The sequence below is a fragment of the Micromys minutus genome (genome assembly GCF_963924665.1).
Source record: "Micromys minutus genome assembly, chromosome: 32".
Taxonomy (NCBI): Eukaryota; Metazoa; Chordata; class Mammalia; order Rodentia; family Muridae; genus Micromys; species Micromys minutus.
The window spans coordinates 361,624-381,995 of NC_137967.1; the positions used below are offsets into that span (position 1 = coordinate 361,624).

The window sequence follows — 20,372 nt, forward strand, 5'->3', positions numbered from 1 at the left end:
CTGCAAAATAAGCTTTTGGAAGATCACAAAATGTCACACACTGTGCATTCCTAGTAATAATTCAGAACAGTTTGCTAGCTACACAATATAGTTCTTCAATTAAAATATATAGCCACTCCATGATATACACATAATGATTATAGCCAACACCCGATCTAGTCATCATTCCAGTTCAACTATGTTTCTAGACAGGATTTCCCTGGGATATTTTGCAGTCCAGTGTAATAAGTAAATAAGTGCAGTTTGCATAATCCAGTAGCTTTGGCTTCCTAACTTCTGTAGGATGACATGTTCCCACTGTTGTAGTTGTGCTCCCTAACATGGTGATGTGTCCAACAAATACCTATTTATTTCTACAGGAAACCTTTAAATCACAAACGAAAGGATGAATGGCCTGAATGGAAATGGCAGAACGTGACAGTTGCCATCGATTGCACTTGATGGGAATCTCATGGTCTGTTTTTAATTCATATCTTTTTTTTTTAACAGCAAGACTTGCTTGGTTGATATGTTTACATGTTTACACCACATTTTTAAAATTATTTTGTGCAATCACAATTAATTTAATCACAAACACTACAAATGAATCCAGCAACAAGCTTCGTTATGAATAATCATCTCGGTCCTTATAGGTGTATGCATCTTGTGCACCTTCTTGCACAAATTCTTCTTTTTTATCCCAGCCATTAGGCCAGCCTCCATTATCCTGTGAGGTGGCACCATAAGATTTGGTGGTACCGTAATTTATGTAATTCTGAGTGATATCCCCTGTTTCTTCATCCAGTTCATCTTCATGAATGAAGCCACATTTTTCTTCGCTTGTTTCCTCAGGGTCTGCCCAAGGTTGTTTCTCTCCCGAGGCAAATATTGCATAAAATATGACTCCACCATAGTGGACGAGTGCAGCAATGAGGAAGACGTACTGCCATTCTTCACGGGACTGCAGTGGGAAAGGCAAAGCTGTGAGAGGAAATTACCAAACTGGAAAGCCACCCTGCGAGTGCCCTCTGCCAGTGTGCTTTTCACAGCACTGTCTTTGGGATTATCCATGTCATGAAAACACTTCAAAATAACACTATTTGCTTTATTATTTAACATTTCAAAATAAGTGTTTGAAAATAACATTTCAAATACACCTCTGCAGAGTTTAAGAATATTCCCTTTTATATTTATTAATTATTCTCTAGGTTTGCCTCCTTTTTTTATTGCAGGCATCCACTATGTAACTGGTCTTGAGCTGAGAATTCTCCTGACTCTTTTTTCTTAGGACCCAAATGCTAGCTAGACATGTAGCATCTCAGCTAGGTCACCATTGGTTTGCCTTTCTCATTCATTTTTTTCATTTCCATCTGTGAAGCCTCAAGTTTGAAGCCCAATATATACATACAAGGACAGCTATCTAACAATAATAGCCTTCCTTATAAAACTGCCTTGGAATCTGAATTGCAGTTGACAAATAAAGCTGGGGAAAGCTGTTTGTTCAGTTTATAGCATAGGGGCAAAGGTTTGCAGAGCTTGAAGGAGATATTCTTGTCACAACAGGGTCATCATAAAAAGACCCTGTATTTTCTATAAGGCCCTAGATTGGCTAATTAACATGTCTAAATAAATAAAGAGTAGATATTGGAAAAGCCTGAGAAACAGCTTGCTTAATGATTGGGGAGGTGGATCATATCCGAGCTACTATAGAGATTTGTCCCTCTGAGCTTCATTTGTCCTTCCTAAAAAATGAGGGAACACTACTCCAAAGAGGACACAAAATCTACTTCCCAGCTATAAGAGAGAATCATTGACTATGGAAACACTCTCATTCCTACCTTGTTCTTCGTCATTGCACCAACAATGATAGGGCAGACCATCCCTGACAGCGTGCCAACACCATTTGAAATGCCCATTAAGATACTGGCATATCTTGGAGCAATATCCAAGTGGTTTACATTGAAGCCTGAAATATACACAGAAACTTTGGCTCGAGGCAACACAAACTTCTATGAAGCAAGTACCTGGTACAGAACATTAGATTGCATCTTCCCTAGAGATACTGCGTACATGCTTCATAGTATTTGCTTAACAGTCAGTGTTTCATAACTCCATTCAAGGACATCATGAGAAGGAAAGGATGTGCATTCTCTTTCCAAATATGTAACATGACTCACTGCAAACATTCTTTAAACAAATAGACCAAGTATAACAAAGAAACAGTCAGTGTGGATAAAGGTGAACAGTAAAAAAGCTAAATGATGTTTCTAAATGTTTTAAGTGTTGTCCAGAACATAGACAATTACTAGCAAAAATAAAGACATAATATAGAAAGACAAAAATAGAAATGCCTTACCAGAGATAGCAAATCCACTGAATCCCACTGCAAGCACCAAGAAGGAGATGGCCACCCCTCTAGTATGAGAGTAGCCAACAACCAGAAGTAGCGTGGCTTCCATGCCAAAACCTTTGAAGGCAAACATAAGAGAGTATTGTAGAAATTTCTGTAACTTTTATAAAAATCCTTTATTAGTTCTTTGAGAATTTCTTACAATGCGTTTTGATCATATTCATCTCCTCCCCCAATCTTTTCAAAGCCCCTTCCACTTTCTTACCCACCCATGTCCTTTCAGTCTTTTTAACCTATCATGTCAAATTTGTGTGGCACCCATATGCTATTAGGTATGTGGCCTTCCACTGGAGCATGGTCAACTTATTAAGAGTTATACTCTTCAATAACTGATTCTCCCTCTCCCATTGGCACTACTATCAGTAGCCACTATCTCCCTAGCTGGGGTGGGACTTGATGCCTGCCTCCCTTGTAGTGCAATAGGGCCATAAATGTAATGTGATTAACAACCATTATTGGGCCAAGAACCTGAGACTAGATGGGTCATGGGCCTTATGGGAGAATGTTCTACTATTAACTCTGTTAAATCAACATACTATTAAAACAACTCCTAATGACTTATCGATAAACCCATTTATTAACTTCTCTGTAAGCAGAGAAGATTCTACTTACAGTAAATGTTGATAAACATAGAGACCCAAAATGGGTCAAGGTACAGGAAATAGACTGCAGAATTCTCTCAGCACTAAACAAAACAGGTATACTGTACACACACACACACACACACACACACACACACAGAGAGAGAGAGAGAGAGAGAGAGAGAGAGAGAGAGAGAGAGAGAGAGAGAGAGAGAGAGAGAGACATCCCTCTTCAAATGCTCAAGGATCATTGTGGAAGAGATCACAGAAAGATTATAAGAGATGGCAGTGAATGACTACAAGGAGTCAGTTTCTTCTAGACACAGAAAGGCAGCTGCACATATGAACTCAGTCACTGTGTCAATATGCATAAAACCCGTACAAGCCTAAGTCAGACTAAATTCAAAAGTAAAAAATATAGTTATATTGCTATAACTTTTTAAAGTGAAACAAAAATGCTAACAATTATTAAAATCATATCAATTTGGACAGTCTACCTCAGAGAGACATACTGTTAATAATTTATGCCACAGATTATTGGAGCATCCATTATGTACTTTCAAATCCAAATTAACCTAAAGTTTTAGTGGTTAGAGACTTAGTTACAATATATACAAATGATATTGTTAAGTAGAGCCTTATAATGAGTTTTGAAAAACTTGGCTATGGAAAAATTATTTGAACTGAACTATGAAGGTGGATACCTAACTGGCATGAAGTAGTCTGACACACATAGAAAACCATATTTGTGTATGTAGATCACAGGACCCCAAAACAGCAACATATGCTTACCAGTCCACATGCACTTACCTCCACAATTCATTATCTTTCGCACTGTAGTTGTTGAAAGAATTTGCTTGCTCCTTAGAAAATCTGCAATTTGCCCTCCAATAGGCACAATGATTGTCATGACAAGGTGTGGGACTGCAGACAACATGCCAACCTGACAAAAGCCAGAGAGAAAAAAAGTAGTGGAGAATAAAGGATTCGAGCAATTGAATGACCCTTGATTTCTGTGTTTGTCTTCATCTACTCCTATGGCAAAACACTGTCTCCAAGTTCACACTATCTCTCCTAGAACAAGCAGGAATGTCTACAGAACAAATCATGAAAGCTAAGTAAATTTACTTTGGTTCTTTTTTATTATTACAGAAGAAAGGTTTTTTTTATTGCTACATTATGATTCAGTTAGTTCTAAGTTTGGAATCTACCCTCCTAAATCTTCTCAGTGAGTCACATTGATTTTTTTAATTCACATTTTTAAGTGTGTTTGCATAAATTTATCATGAGTGAGAAGAAGATCGTTTGTGGGGGAGGGAAGGGAAGATCTTTGAGAAAACCGCCTTTGCCCTTCAAAGGGGTGCATTTGAACTTCTATTTTCTTTTTTTTTTTAATATCTAATTTTTTTAACAACTTTATTTTACAAAACAAGGAAAAATGTACAGATTTTAAACATTCTTTGCTTAAAATTATACATTTTTTTGGTCAGTACTTTTTTTCAGATTTTTTTTTTAAACTTCTATTTTCTTGAGAGGGTGAAAGACTACATATTTACATTTAAGACACCTCTTCTAAATTTTATAGTATAGGTTTCAGTTATGCTATGTGAGTTGCTCACTAGTTCTTCAGTTTGCGTCATTTGCCACCAAATGTAGTCACATGGCCATACTCTAAACTGATTTCATAGAAATTAGGTAGGACCATCTTAAATCTAGCATGCCTATACGATATATATTTTTAAGAATTAATTATGAACAAGAGGTAGTTCTCTAAGTATTGGAATTGGAAGTAGTATATAAAAACAAATTTTAAATGGGCTATTTCTCACTTGAGCATATTTTGAAGCATACCTTTTGGCAAGGAAAAGACTGATTTGTGTGTTTGTGTGTGTGTGTGTGTGTGTGTGTGTGTGTGAGAGAGAGAGAGAGAGAGAGAGAGAGAGAGAGACAGAGAGACAGAGAGAGACAGAGACAGAGAGAGAGAGAGAGAGGAGAGAGAGAGAGAGAGAGAGAGAGAGGAGACTTTCGGCTTGATTTTTTAAGCTATGAGTTGTGTATTCTGATTTTATTTTACAGTGGCACATAGCATGTGATTAACACTCACAATGGGGGGTCGTGGTCATGACTGAGAGAAGTGTTCTAAGACTAAATGTTTCAACTGTTGATTTCTATCTTCTACTTGAAGTAAATTTGCTGTGATTTTATTGAATGAGGAAAATTGAAATTGTAAAAGGTGGGTTTTTAAACATTTCTATCTACACTCAAAGATGAACTGTTAGCATGTGTGCTTAAAAACTATGCTGCCACCTAAGAAGGAAGAGTGTATTTGTTTGCTTACAAGTGGATATTCAGTACGTATGGCATAAATAGAAATATGAGGCAAATTGAGTGCATGCCAAGTATTAGTGGTTTGAGAATAACAACTTGGTCATGGTAAATATCCATCAAAATTCCGAGCAAATCTGGAAAATACTGAGGAGAGCATGTCCTGAAACACACATGCAAAGTTTTTCTCAGAGTCCCATGCCATCATTTCATTCTACAAATGCATACTCCCTGCTTGAGAGTGACATTTCCTGTGTCCACATAAAGTGTTTTACATCTGAAAAAGTCTTACCCAGGGAAGCCTCAGTCACTTACTATTCATTTGAATGAATTTCTTTCTCACTTTGTGTCAGCAAAGAATAAAGATAAACAAGGTTATTCATACTTTTTCATCAGAGTCAGGAACAGCAATGCCAGGAACTATCTATCAGCCAGACCATGCTAACAGGTACATTTTGGTCTCTGCTTCAGCACTTGGAAGTATGGAATCTCCTATTTTCTTAGGCAAAATTTTCTGAAAATTGTCCCTGTGTACTTTTTCTCAGCTCTGGTAACTTATTATGAATAATTAGTGTACACATTATCTGACTGACCCATCCTCTTTAGGACCATCTTTAGTTGGCTCATTGTTTTAAAGTTTTCAGAGGGTGAACTGGCTATTAAGAATCTATAACCTATTCTTTTTACTAAACCCAGGTTCTCTGACACTAGGTTCTCTTCTTGTGTTGCTCTAGTCTCAGTTGGATGACAACTCTATCTAAATGACATTTTGAAAACTGTGTGTGTGTGTGTGTGTGTGTGTGTGTGTGTGTGTGTCTGTCTGTCTGTCTGTGGTCATGTGCACACAAATTCACTTTGTCTTAAGTACATAATCTCACTTGGAATAGTTTAAGGTGCTCCCTGTGTTGTTCTATCTATATGGTATCTAGCTATCTAGCTTAATGAGGTTTTGGAAAGCCACCTTCTATGTAAGAATTTTATTTGTATAGTATCTGCCTAATTTCTAAATGATAGTATTACAGTTCTTCCCCATAGATAAGAAAATTAAGGGTGATAATTATTCAAAAATCAACCCCAAGTTGTAAGTCAATGCTTCATTTTAAAGCTTAGGTTCAAAGCCACACAATTTAGACACACCTGGATTTTCTACCATACCCTCCTTCCTCCAAGTTTTTTTCAGGTAAATTAGAGAATTTGAAACAATTTTGATCAGCTTAATAAAAATCTTTAGTCAGTGCTGTACGTAGGATGTATCCGCAATTTTCACTTTAAAATAGCAAGCAAATTAATCTACCCATGTGTAAGTTCATTTAGTTTTTGCAAACTACCCCTGATTTCATTTAATATTTTCAGTTAATTGGAGACACAAGCCCAGGAAGATCACTTCATTATCATCAGTTGTCACCTCTTCCTGCCCCAATGAGTCCTGGCTTTATTAATAGCCTTTTTGTGTCACATTTGTCCTAGATTATGAAAATGGACTCACACCTCCAACAGTCTTTGTTGAGAGGTGTGATACTCTCAGAGGTCTCCAGGCTGCCCTGTAATGTTTGATTGGCTCCAGGAAGAAGAGGCTAGTCTACAGCAGCCATTCTTCTCAGTGAGAGAGAAACTGTTTCCTTAGAAACAGCTGCTTCAAAAGAGCTCTTAGGCCAGCAACTGACAGGCTTTCCCTAGCCTAGCTCTCAGATAGCCTTTCAAGTAGAGACACAATACGAACAGCTCAAGCCCAGCTGGACTTACATAACAACACAAGGAGAACTGGAAAGACCATTGCCAGCAAAGATGAATAGATTTGAGACTCAGTAGAAAGCTCAGAGCTGGCACTCAACACTGATCTATTAAGATGAACAGGTCACCTGATGTATGACACTAATGGGAATTGAAACAGAATTGGATTATCCATGTTATAATCATATAGTTAGTATAGCATTGGATGATTTCAATAATTAACCTCAATTCTGTTTTACCATCAGCCAACAGAAATAATAATTATCCATCTGGTCTATCAGGTGAAATTATTTATGAGTATGAAAAAAAATACTTCCAGAATTCCATATCCCTATACAAAAGGAGTAATTAAAGTTGGGTTATCTTTATAGAAAATCTAGAAATGTTTTTATTTTTGTGTCTATAAACATATGCCTCTCATACCTTGTGCCTATGAATTGGTAACACACAAGTTCTGTCTGCTTCTACAAAGCTGCAAATATTTGAGGGAAAGAAACCATGTTTTATTATTGAATAACACAACATGTCCTATAATAGACTCAGCAAATGCTTGTTAGAGTAAATTAAATGAACAAAGTGCAAGGACATATTCAGACTTTGGATTTGCTAAGTGTATCTTTCAATTGAACAGATCTCTGAGAACACGTAAGGAGAGGAGGTTAATAAACACAGTTCCATTAGGATGAGTCACCTTTCTTGTTAGCAGTTAGCTTGCCTTGAACTCAAGGCTGTTAGATTTGTTTATAAAGAAAACATTGCATTGATATTCAGACCCATTGAGATGGAAGCTATATGAAGGCAGAGACAAGATTTGTTTTGCCAGGCTCCCCAGAATAGGATGGAGACTCTCTCTCTCTCTCTCTCTCTCTCTCTCTCTCTCTCTCTCTCTCTCTCTCTCTCTCTCTCTCTCTCTCACTCACTTACTTCCTGGCAGTAAATTGTGAAGGTTAGAACACAAACTTTTGGCTAAAGAAAGGAATATTTACTTAAGTATAAATATTATCTAATATTTTAATAAGAATGTGTTTGTACATACCTTGCTGATTTCAAATCCAAAAACCTCCTCAAAATAAGCTGGTTGACTGATGAGCAGTAAATAAAAAGTCCAACTCCTGCAGAAGTTTGCAACAATTATCGCATAGACGGGCATGGATGTGAAAAACTTCCTCCATGGCGTCTTGAATTTCTGAAAGCCCCAAATGAGAGTTCCTCTGTTTCAGTATTTTCTGATTTAAATTGGTGCTCTTTGTTTTTAGGTTCATAGGATAGAACACTAATATGGGATAATTAATTAGTAGCTACAGCATCCCAGTTAACCTTAGGTGTGTGAATAATCATTAAAAGAAGAAACAAAATAGCAATCTATTTCTCTGATTTAGTCTAGTTTTTTAAAAATATGCAAATTCATGTACATAGAAAATACATTCCAAAACCATGAGTTCTAATGTTTTAAAAGTTTAAAGCAACTTCCCCTGATACCCAGCAAAATACTGCCAAGTGAGTAGGTTTTTGTTATCTAAAATGTTGACAGTTCAATGTACTTAGACAAGAAAAAGAAAATCAAAATACCTCTCTGAAAAAAGCTAAGCTATCATCTATCTCTGAATTCTGACAGTTAGTGAAAAATCAATATATTTTATGACACTGAGGTATAAGTTTCTGAAATAGTCCCTAGGTGCTGAGTAAAGCCTAGGGCATCATTACCAGCTATTTCCATTTGTGTCTTTTCAAAATAAAACCAAAAAGTGCCTAGAGAAAAATTGCTCTGATTATAACATCTTTACAATGTAAACTTCCTACACTTAATATTTTAGACCCCAAACTATTTCTCATAGTCACAAATACTTTCTTAATCACCTTGTCTTGAAAACCAAAATAAACCTGCCAAAGAGATAATCTTCTAAAATAAACTCAGTGTTTTACAGTGTCCATGGTATGATAAAATGATCCAAACAGGAAGCAGAACTTCTCAACATAGATTTAGTAACTCATGAGTGTTGAGTCCCATGATTGTTGCTATGAAGCTGTCTGTACTCAGAGCCTCAAAAATCACTTTCAATGTAGAATAGTAGGAAATCATGTGGTGGTGATCAGAAAAAAAGCAATACCATAAAAGGAAAAACACATAGCAATAACATAATAAACAGTGTAACTTTTGATAAATACTTGCATTGTGAGAGCATGACGGGAGAGCTCCAAGGAACAGAGATTTTTCTCTTTAATCCTATATGTCATAAATGATGAAAATACTTCCCAATAAAAATGCCCCAAAACAGGAGTGCATGCACTAGGATACCTTTGTGTGGGAAAGGTGTATAACTGAAATGTTAAGAGGCAATAGCTTCTTTCTTGCTGGGAGAATATTGCTTTGCTCATGTCAGAATTATCTTTTCTGGGAACTATATTCTTTGTATGGTAAAGCACTTCCTTAACAGAAAGAGAAAACTGTAACTGTTTAACACATTTATTTGTTTTATCTTGTATGTATGCATATTTTGCTTCAGTGTATGTATGTGTACCATATGTATACCAGGTGCCCATAGATGCCAGACAAAGGCATCAGATCCTTTCGGACTGGAGTTACAGATGGTTATGAGCTGCCACGTGGGTGCTGGGAATCGAACTTTTGTTCTCTGGAAGAAGAGCTGGTGTTCTTTCTTAACTACTGAGTCATCAATCCAGCCCCCAACTATCTTACTATATGCCTTAAAAATCACTAGGAATTACAAGCATATGCTAGACATTCTGACAGTGTCCTGTTCATTAAGGTGTTTCAGGAAATGTGGATGTGAATTTGACAGCAACTTGTTCATTTATGATTCCTTCATATATATATATATATGAAGAATTTTAAAGAAATTGACCTCATCCATGAGATACATTCACCAAACCTTCCCATAATTTCTGTGTGTTGATCCCCTTGCTGTGGTCAAAAATATATTACATTATCTTGTGCACCTGAACTTGTATTGCTCTTGGCTCCTGTAAGAAGCACATTGGGCTGGTTTTCCTGGCATTCCATACTCTTCTTCCCTTTTTAGTTCTTTCTCTGGGGTATTTTTGGTGTCCTCTGTGGGAACTCCCTTGCCACGTATTTTTTGATACAATTCAGCTGATGTCAGAGAACCCGTGTTGATTGTGTTAGTGGTGTTCAGAGAAAACAATTTGAGACTATGCTGCCTGCTTTGTTGTATGCAGAAAATTTGGTCCAAAAAATGCCCAAAAAAACTTGAAAGACAAGCTCTACTTTCATTTGATCTTATTTTTAAATTTACTTTGAAGTGACCGGAATACATAAAATCTTGTAAGAAGAGAGACTCAGTGCTTTTAAAAGACAATGAGATAGGAAGTGAAAAGCCAGAGATCATACTGTTCCTCTACCCCAGTGCTCAGTGGCGCTCAACCTTCCTAATGCTGTGACCCTTTAATACAGTTCCTCATTTTTAGTGATACCCTCAATTATAAAATTACTTTTTCTGCTACTTCATGACTGTATTTTGCTACTATTATGAACCATAATGTAAATATTTTTGGAGATAGAGGTTTGCCAAAGGGGCCACAACCTAAAGGTTGACAACCACTGGTAATCCAACTATTTTTTCTTTGAAAAGAAGGTAGTAATTATTCTTGATAGAGGCTAGGGATAATGGATTGAAGGAGGGAGGGTGAGGAAAGGAGAGGGAGAGGGGGCTGAGAAACAGACTAATGCCCACCTGTAACACAATGGGTTCAGGAAGGTAAAGTGAACAATAAAAATAAGTATAGACACCATAATGAACTGCTTACTTCCATTGCACCTAACAGATTTGCGCTCTCTCCAATGCTTTCTTCTATGTACCTACGTTCTTCATCAGTAATGGTAGGATGCTTTGCAGGGCTCTCATAAGACACAAGAAGCCAGAACATGTACCAGACCATGCCAAAGCTTCCTGCAAGAAAATATTAACAAGGAGGTCAAAGACAGTAATTAGAAATACAGTTAAAAGCTAAATGTTAAAAACACATAATAATCTCAATGACAACCATTTGGTGTGGTGTGGGTAGCTGACTTTACCCACTGCTTCCTGTCATCAGCCTCTGAAAATCAGATTTCTCAAAGACTGGTGCTATGGTTCACATCTTTGAATCTGATTGAACAGCACTGATATACAGAAACTTACAAGCTGCTACTGAATGATATCATTTGGAAATTTAGTCACACATTTCATATTCCATTCCTGATCTATTCCAGACCAGACACAATGCCATACAACAGAAGAATATTTAACAAGACCATATTCTCGTGTTTGGAAGATTCCATGGAATGAGGGATGAATGTGTTTATTTGCTGACTTTCAATATTTAAAAGTGGTTTAAGGGCTGAAGAGATGGCTCAGAGGTTAAGAGCACCGACTGTTCTTTCAGAGGTCCTGAGTTCAAATCCCAGAAACCACATGGTGGCTCACAGCCATCTGTAATGAAATATGATGCCCTCTTCTGGTGTGTCTGAAGACAGCAACAGTGTGCTTATATATAATGAATACATAATCTTATTTTTTTTAAAGTGGTTTAAATTTCCTGAGAGACTGCTATCAAGACTCAGGGCCTGCCCACAGACTGTTGAACACCGAAAAGAGCCTCAGAAGCACTCTCCCACCTGAGACCATGGGTGAGCCCCACTTTTTCCCCACTGACTATCTGAGGAGAGACCTCCAGGAACCCTCTGGGCCCAGGAACTGCAGTGCTGACTGGAAATGGTTTGTCAAACTTCCAACTCAATTCTTCATAGAGTTAAAAAGAGAAATTTGCAAATTCATTTGGAATAACAAAAAACCTAAGATAGCAAGAGCTACTATCAACAATAAAAGAACTTCTGGGGGAATCACCATTCCTAACCTCAAGCTGTATTACAGATCAATTATGATTAAAAACAGCATGATATTGGTACAGAGACAGGCAGGTAGATCAGTGGAACAGAACTGAAGACCCAGAAATGAACCCACACACCTATGGTTACTTGATATTTCACAAAGGAGCTAAAAACCTTCAATGGAAAAAGGACAGGATGTTCAACAAATGGTGTTGGTTCAACTGGCAGTCAGCATGCAGAAGAATGCAAATCGATCCATTTTTATCTCCTTGTATGAAGTTCAATTGCAAGTGGATCAAAGACCTCCACATAAAACCAGGTACACTGAAACTATTAGAAGAGAAAGTAGGGAAAAGCTTAGAACACATAGGCACAGGGGAAATTTTCCTGAACAGAACACCAAGGGCTTATTCTCAAAGATAAAGAATGGACAAATGGGACCTCATAAAATTGCAAAACTTCTGTAAGGTCAAGGACACTGGCAACCAACAGATTGGGAAAAGATCTTTACCAATCCTACATCTGATAGAGGGCTAGTACCCAATATATACAAAGAACTCAAGAAGTTAGACTAGACAATCAAATAATCCCATTAAAAAAGGGAACAGAGCTTCATAGAGACTTCTCAACTGAGGAATACTGAATGGCTGAGAAGCGCCAAAGAAATGCTCAACATCCCTAGTCATCAGGGAAATGTAAATCAAAACAACTCTGAGATTCCCACCTCACACCAATCAAAATGACTAAGATCAAAAGCTCAGGTGACAGCAGATGCTGTCCAGGATGTGAAGAAAGAGGAACACTCCTCCATAGTTGGTGGGATTACAAACTAGTAGAACCACTCTGGGAATCAGTCTGGCGGTTCCTCAGAAAGTTGGACATAGTACTACCTGAAGATCCAGCTATTCTACTTCTGGGCATATACCCAAAAGTCACTCCAACATATAACAAGGACACATGCTCCACCATGTTCATAGCAGCCTTATTTATAATAGCCAGAACTTGAAAGAACCCAGATGTCCTTCAACAGAGGAATGAATACAGAAATTACAGTACATTTACACAATGGAGTACTTACTACTCAGCTATTAGAAACACTGACTTTATGAAATTTCTAGGCAAATGGATGGAACTAAAAGCTATCATCCTGAGTGCAGTAAAAGTCACAAAAAAGCACACATGGTATGCAGTCACTGATAAGTGGATACTAGCCCCCAAAAGCTCTGAATACCCAAGAAGCAATTCATAGGTCTTACGAAGCTCAAAAAGAAGACCAGAATGTAGATGCCTCAGTCCTTCTTAGAAGGGAGAACAAAACCCTCACATGAGGAAATACAAGGACAGATAGAGGAGCAGGAATTAAAGCAAAAGTCATTCACAGACTGCCTCACCTGGGGATCCACCCCATATTTAGCCAACAAACCCAAGCTTTATTGCTGATGCCAAGAAGTGCTTATGCCTCCTCAGAGGCTCTGCCAGAGTCAAACTGATACAGTTAAGGATGCTTGCAAGCTATCCATCAGACTAAGCAGGGGGACCCCAATAAAAGAGCTACAGAAAGGACTGAAGGAGCTGAAAGAATTAATGACCAACTAAACCTTACAAGCTCTCAGAGACTAAAACACCAACCACTGAGCACATCTGGAGAGACCCCTGGCTTCAGTTGCATATGTAGAAGAGGACAGCATCGTCTGGCATCACTGGGAGAAGAAGCCTTTGGTCCAGTGAAAGTGCATTTTTCCAGTGTGGGGGAATGCCAAGGCATTGAGGCAGACAGGGTGATTTGGAGAAGGAACACCTTCATGGAAGCAAGCAGAAGGGGAGGGGGAATGGGAGTGTGGGGAAGGTGGATAACATTTGAAATGTAAGTACAGAGAATATCCAATAAAAATTAAATTAAAAAACTTTCTGAGATAAGAAAATGTCTGCTCCCCTTTCTTACTGGCACTTCTTAAAGACCATAAATAGTTTTGAAGTAAAATAATGAAGAGTTTGCTAGCCTAAATGACCATATTCGATGAGCAAAGAAAGGCCTCTACAATGACCATGGAAGCACCTTCATGTGATGTGACTATACACTATGTATCCTAGCTCAGACTTTGTTGTTCATTCTTCGGGACTGACAGAAGTTATATCCCTAAGCCACAAACTGTCTTCTCTCCATCCAATCCTCATCTTTATTTATTATTCTCGCCGTGAACACATATTCTTGCTGTGCATTATAAATCTGTAAGCCTGACGGGAGGAGGAATTCCAAGTGATTGATCCTGTTTTCCCCACTGCTAGCAGTCCTTTGCATTTTTCTTTAGACTCTTCACTTCATCCCTTGGGTAACATTCTAAATGCTCCTGAGCTCACTAATACTTCATGTTTGTCTATTTACTTTCTAAGACAACATTTTTAACACCATACATAGATGCTGATATGTTGCCTTCCTTTTAATTATTGAACGTGGAAGCAGATATAATTTGAGGCCAGATGTTATGTGAATCACACACACACAAGCACACACATATATATGCATGTATATAAATCCTGTATCATTTGTTGATTATATGGTTCAATGAGCAATATAGCCACTCCACCCCTCTACTATAAAATGGAAAAGGTTTTTTGTTTTTTGAGGCAAGGCCCTGTTATATGCCCTTTCATAATCTTTAAATCAGAGTCCTCTGCCTTAGCTTCCTAAGTGCTGGGGTTTCAGTATATATTACAAGGACAAGTTGAAAAGTAATTCATCTAAAAGTTCTTGGCAAAAAAAAAAATAGATAAAGGAGGGTGTTGTTTATATCACACAGAGCAGTGAAGAGTACAGTCTGAGCATCTGATAACTGAAAGTTTCGTTTTAATAAAGACCTCTAACTGTTCATCATGCTCCCTAGCTGAACTCATCAAACATATCCTGTACCACTGTGTCCATCGCTACCATGAACTAAATCCATGTGCTGGGCCCTGTGCCCACCTGGTGTTTTGTAGCTTTTACCTTCTTCCATTTACTCTACTGTCCGAATTTCATCACATTAAATTTTAAAGCAAAAACTGAATATGCTATTTAAGATTCAATTTTTGTTGCAAACAACAAACAAGCATGCTTTGCATTTTTTCAAATATCTACTGTATATTCTTTGATTCATAGTAAATGATAAATATTGAATGAGATTCAAGAAGACATAATGATTTATTTAAATTATCATTCCTTTTTAAAAAATATATTTCTATTGAAAATAATTTTTTCTTACATTTTCTGAGCTCAGTTTCTACTCTCCCAACTCCTTCTAGATCATTTCTACCTTCTTTCCCACCCAACTCCATGCCCTTTTTTTTTTCTCTCTCTCTTTCTTTCATTCTTCCTTTCTTCCTTCCTTTCTTTTTCTAGAGCCAATTAATGTTTGAGATGTGTATATGAGGGTAAGAGTCCCAACAAATCTTCAAGTAAGTAATAAATTAAACCAAAATCATGGTAGCAACTAGCCATGCTAAGTACAAACTGTAGAATCAAAGACTCTTGTGAAAACTGAACAACAGAAAAATAGGACTTAAAATCTGATTTTTAGAATTCTCTCTAGAGATCCTCTGAGATGGCCCAACAGGTAAGGACACCTTCTATTAAATCTGAGTTTCATTCTCAGAAGGAGAGGAAGAGGGTGAGGGAGGGGGAGGGGGAAATGGCAAGGGAGAGACAGAGACAGAGACTGAGGCAGAGGCAGAAACATGCAAAAACATATATGGCTTACAGTGTAGAGCATTAACCAATCCAAAAATCTGTTGATGGGCTCTTCACAACCCATAGAACCATTGTTATAAAGCAATATTTGTAAGAATTCTCTAGGAAGGTGCACTTGTCATTTTAAGAATATTTCAAAGTAAGAACAAATGAATGTGGCCAAACTCAGAGGCAGCCAGACACTGCTCTACAGCACCATGTGCTTAATCTAATCCTCCAGATGTTTGTGCCCACATCCAGAGATGATAATAGACACCTTAAAACGGAAACCTCCAGAGCAATCTGGAAAGCATTCAGCTTCTTATTAGATAGCATATTTATAGTAGGATGTCATCTTTATTTCAATGTGAGATTTTGGTGAATTTTAATTTCTGCTTCTGTGACTGGTAATCATTGATACTATATCAAAACAGATGGATGGATTAGCAGGATAACCATTCTCCTGCCACCCATACCCATTCAATTTGAGAAAGTAGAATCAGGAAAATGGCCAGGAAGCAATAGCAGAAAAGTGAGGTGGGTTGGGGCTAGCTTTCTAATCCCCAGCAGCATTTAATCAGGAGTTCCTTATTTTCCTGGCAGAAGCCTGTCACTTAATATAGTATTGCAAAATCTCCATAAGCAACACCATTGTTTTTTAAGGCAGCAAATAGCAATGAAGGAATAGAAATTTCATAATATAGAGGATTTTTATATAAATAGAATAGAGTTTGTTTTGGGCATGGGGAGGGAAGTTTCGAAGATAGTAGGGGCAGAGAGAGAGAGAGAGAGAGAGAGAGAGAGAGAGAGAGAGAGAGAGAGAGAAGAAAGAAGAGAGAGAAGAGGAATAGAGTAGATGCTGGCCATGAGCACCTGGAGAGAGTTGGGGGAAAGGGAATGGGGAGAGGAGGGACAAGGGGGTAAGAGCAAGAACAAGAGGGCAAGAGAACAAAAGGAGCAAGAGCAAGTTTTTTTTCTTTTGAAGATGAGAACGTAAGGAAATAATTGTGTGTTGTATGTGTTTATATTTATCATAGCCTATGTATAACTCTATTGTAAATAAATGTGACATACCATACACATAAAATACTGAAGACCATCCAGTGTACTGCACAAGGATACCAGCTAGGGGCATTGCAATGACTGCTCCAGCATAGGAACCTGGGAGGAAGGAATGAAGGAGGAAAGTTAGTGAGAGCAACAGTGGGTTTTCCCTTAGATACTGTAGGATTGGCTCACACGAACACATACAACAGCTACACACACACACACACACACACACACACACACACACACACACACCACTCCATCAAACATATGTTCACCCTACATCCTTACATAAAAACACAGGACCGTACAGAGAATCAAACCTAGGCATCAGGACATAGCAGAGATTTAAAGAACTGTAGGAAGGGTGTAGGCTGAAAAGATGGGTAAGAACATTTACTGCTCTTTCAAAGGACATATGTTCTGTTCTCAGAACACACACAGAAGTTCACAACAGTCCAAACATAAAACAAAACAAACAAACAAAGATAAAACCATAAGTTAACATATTTGAGAATGATTCAACTCCCCAAATAATACAAAACATAAAGGCTGGTTTAAAGATACTAATGAAAATTAAAGCAGTGGTTTAAAACCAGATACTTTATAAATGCATTTATCAAACTTTAAGTTATTACTCATGTCTTTCCTAACCATTATTCCAGCACAACACACAATGCTCACCACAAAAGGAGGTGGTAGCCAACCTACTCCTCTCCAAAGGAGGGGCCCACTTGCTCCATATCCCGTGACAGGCTGGGTAGGTGACGCCCTGTGGTGGGAAAACAGACATGGGCATTTAGGATGCAGAGCCACTAAGAAGTTAGTACATCCCCTCCACTGAGCCTGATTCTAAGTTAATGGCTCTTACTAAACACATGGAATCCCATTTGAAAAGCTCTACATAGAGTCTCTTCAGATGATCCCATCCATCAGGGTTTCCTTTCATCCTAATTTTCTTCTTATTAAAGCAAAAGATAAGACTGTCTGATAATCAGTTCACCTGCAAGTCTAAATATTGTGAAATTTGGACACCTTTTGTAAGGCATTGCATTGAGTGATTCCCTAAATACAAGGACTCTAGATAGGAGTTCAGCCATTTAGAAGCTGGCATTAAAAATAACTGTCCTTTTCTATAATTTTGATTCTATCATATTGTTTTCCATTTTGGAAGAAAGAAGAATCCTTTTAGTGTTTTTATATCTACATTATTTGTCCATTTCTGTCACACTCCATGTAGAGAAAAACCTGTTCATAGGTCAAACTCAGGTTTTAAATGGCTTTCCTTCAGTCTTCTGGATACTGCATCAAGATCCAATTGTATAACCACATGGCTAAAAATATAATAAACATGTTAGTGTGTTAAAGGAAAACAGAGACTTAGAATAAACCTCTCAAGAGGGATGGAGAGATGGCTTAGCAGTTAAGCTGAAACCAAGTTTGGTTCTCTTCACACAATTTGTTTATGACTCCAGATCCAGGGGAGTCAATGCCTTTGGCCTCTTTTGGTACCTGTACACACATGCATAAATGCACACCTATATATAAATGAAAAATAATTTAAAGATGAAATTTTTAAAAAATACATCTAAGTCCAAGGGATGTAGCTCACTGGTATGGGAGCACTTGATTGTCTAGCATGCATGCATGGAGCCCTGAGTTTGAAGACCAAGTAGATTGATCACATTTCCCAATGTTTCATTTCTTATTTTAACATTATACAGTACAGTTAATATCTATTTATCCATAAAGACAAAAGTAAGCATGCAGTTTTCAGTTGCACCCAACTTCAAGTGATACCACTCTCTAGTTCCTACCTCCACAAGTCCTTGCAATATCCTAACAAAGATCACACATCCATAATGCACTCTGGCTGCAGATGGGATCAGCATGTTCAGGGTTGAGGTGAGCAGTATCGCAGCCCCAAAGACCCTGGAAGACAGAGATGAAAAGATGTGACTCAGTGTGTCTTAGACCACTCAAAGCTCCTCAGGTCAATTTAAGTGGTTAAAAAACATTTTAAAAGTAGATATTTTCTTCTAAAAGATTAAAATAATTCCTATATGGATCATCTAACTGTAATAAATGAATTTTTGAATTACCTAAAAGTTATACATTATTTGAGGTGCAAGAGACAAAAGAGTGGGCCAAAAGCAATCACATTTTAATGCTCCAGACATCCCAGAGATAGACCTTACAGAAGAGGTTTTCCTTACTGAGTGTACCAATGTTTATTCCCTTTTTGCCCATTATTGTAGGATACAGACGTAGACAGATTTAGTCTGAAGTATATCCACAGGATCATATATACACAAAAACTTAAGAAAGAAGAAAGAATTGAAAGAAACATGTTAAATATTTCTTTTTTGCAAGTAAAAAATCTTATTTAATTTAATAATTTGAAAGCTTTCATAATTTTTATACTAATAAATAAAAACATATCCTCAGTGGAAATGCCAAAACCAATCCCTTGCAGAGAAGTACAGTTTAGGAACAGATCACTCCCAAAGATTCAACCCAAAGTGCTACTAAGTCATACTTTGACTTTTCGGTTCTGTTGGGATTGGGTGCATCATAGGAGTTTCAGCTTTTCCAGAGACGTATTAAACATCACAGCTAACAACTTGCATTTCTGAAGGGCACATAATGATTATTAACCTGCTACTACCATTTAATAAATAAGTTCATGAAGATTTGAAAAAGAGCAGCTTCCTTCATGTCAGTCAAATATTGGGACAGATAATTTTCTTGAAAAGTCAGCAACCACATCTGCCTCTTTTTTCTTCCCACTAGAGATAGTTTGACCCACCTCATATAGACACTGTGTCACCTCTTTGCTCTGACATGGCTGCTGAATAGGCATGTTCCAGTTTGAGTCAGAGATGATATGATGTGCTAAGATTCAAGGGGGGATAAACTATGCTACCTGCTTTGTCCAACACATGTGTCTTCTTGTAGTTATTGTGGGGGCAATTTGGATTAAATTTACTTTCTAGGAATGGAACTTCCTTCATGGTCTTCTTTCTGTTAGAAAGAGTTTTAGATGGTGCTGTCATTAAATTAGATGAAAGGGGGTGAAGTTTTACACATTTCATTAGCTTTGTGTTTTGGTTTCTGAACCACTGATATTTTGTAGGGATAATCCTCAGTTGTAGAGTGCTGGCTTGAAATGCTGTTCAGTTCCATTCTTGAACTTGACCCAACAGCTATTAATGGCATTCTCTCTCTCAACCTCAACAGAAAATGGCTGCAGAAATTACCAAATATTACTTAGGGGACAAATCAGCCTCACAGTGAAATCAGAGATAACTATTTGTTGGGCACTATGACCACAATCATAACTAAATATAAAGAAGGTTCCTTTGAGTCAAACTATGCTCAGATCTCATAGGCTGCGACTTCACAACCACAAAAGGACCCATCAGCACAGGTATTAATTGACCCATACTCCACATAAAAACAAGACTCTTGCCCATGCTCTTCACTTCAGAGTCCACCTTATAACAATTTTGGAATGCTTCTAAGTTATTAATTATCCAAAATGGCATTCTAAGCATTACCATTAATTCTGAAAGTACATTGACTTTATTTTAACTGATTAGGAATGAAGCCTATCAAACATTGCATAAAGTTTGAAGTTAAATAAGATAAAGATCATATTTTTTTACAATTGACATGCAAATGAGTATCAGAGAAGTTAAATTTCGAAGCAGCAGGGTACTTGTGATTAAAACCTTTATGCTCTTA

At 37.5% G+C, this 20,372-nt stretch overlaps 1 protein-coding gene across 1 annotated transcript in view; it reads right to left on the reverse strand.

Moving 5' to 3' along the window:
- Window positions 1–604: 604 nt before the first annotated feature.
- SLC17A6 (solute carrier family 17 member 6) overlaps window positions 605–20,372 on the reverse strand; it is a gene marked incomplete at both ends in the record, with an annotated part of 38,058 nt that continues 18,290 nt past the window's right edge. Inside the window, 9 exon segments of the mRNA XM_080908764.1 lie at window positions 605–940; window positions 1,818–1,945; window positions 2,336–2,446; window positions 3,781–3,913; window positions 8,063–8,212; window positions 10,813–10,955; window positions 16,653–16,739; window positions 17,310–17,397; window positions 18,443–18,557. Of these exon segments, the coding sequence (XP_080764890.1) occupies window positions 605–940; window positions 1,818–1,945; window positions 2,336–2,446; window positions 3,781–3,913; window positions 8,063–8,212; window positions 10,813–10,955; window positions 16,653–16,739; window positions 17,310–17,397; window positions 18,443–18,557 (1,291 nt within the window).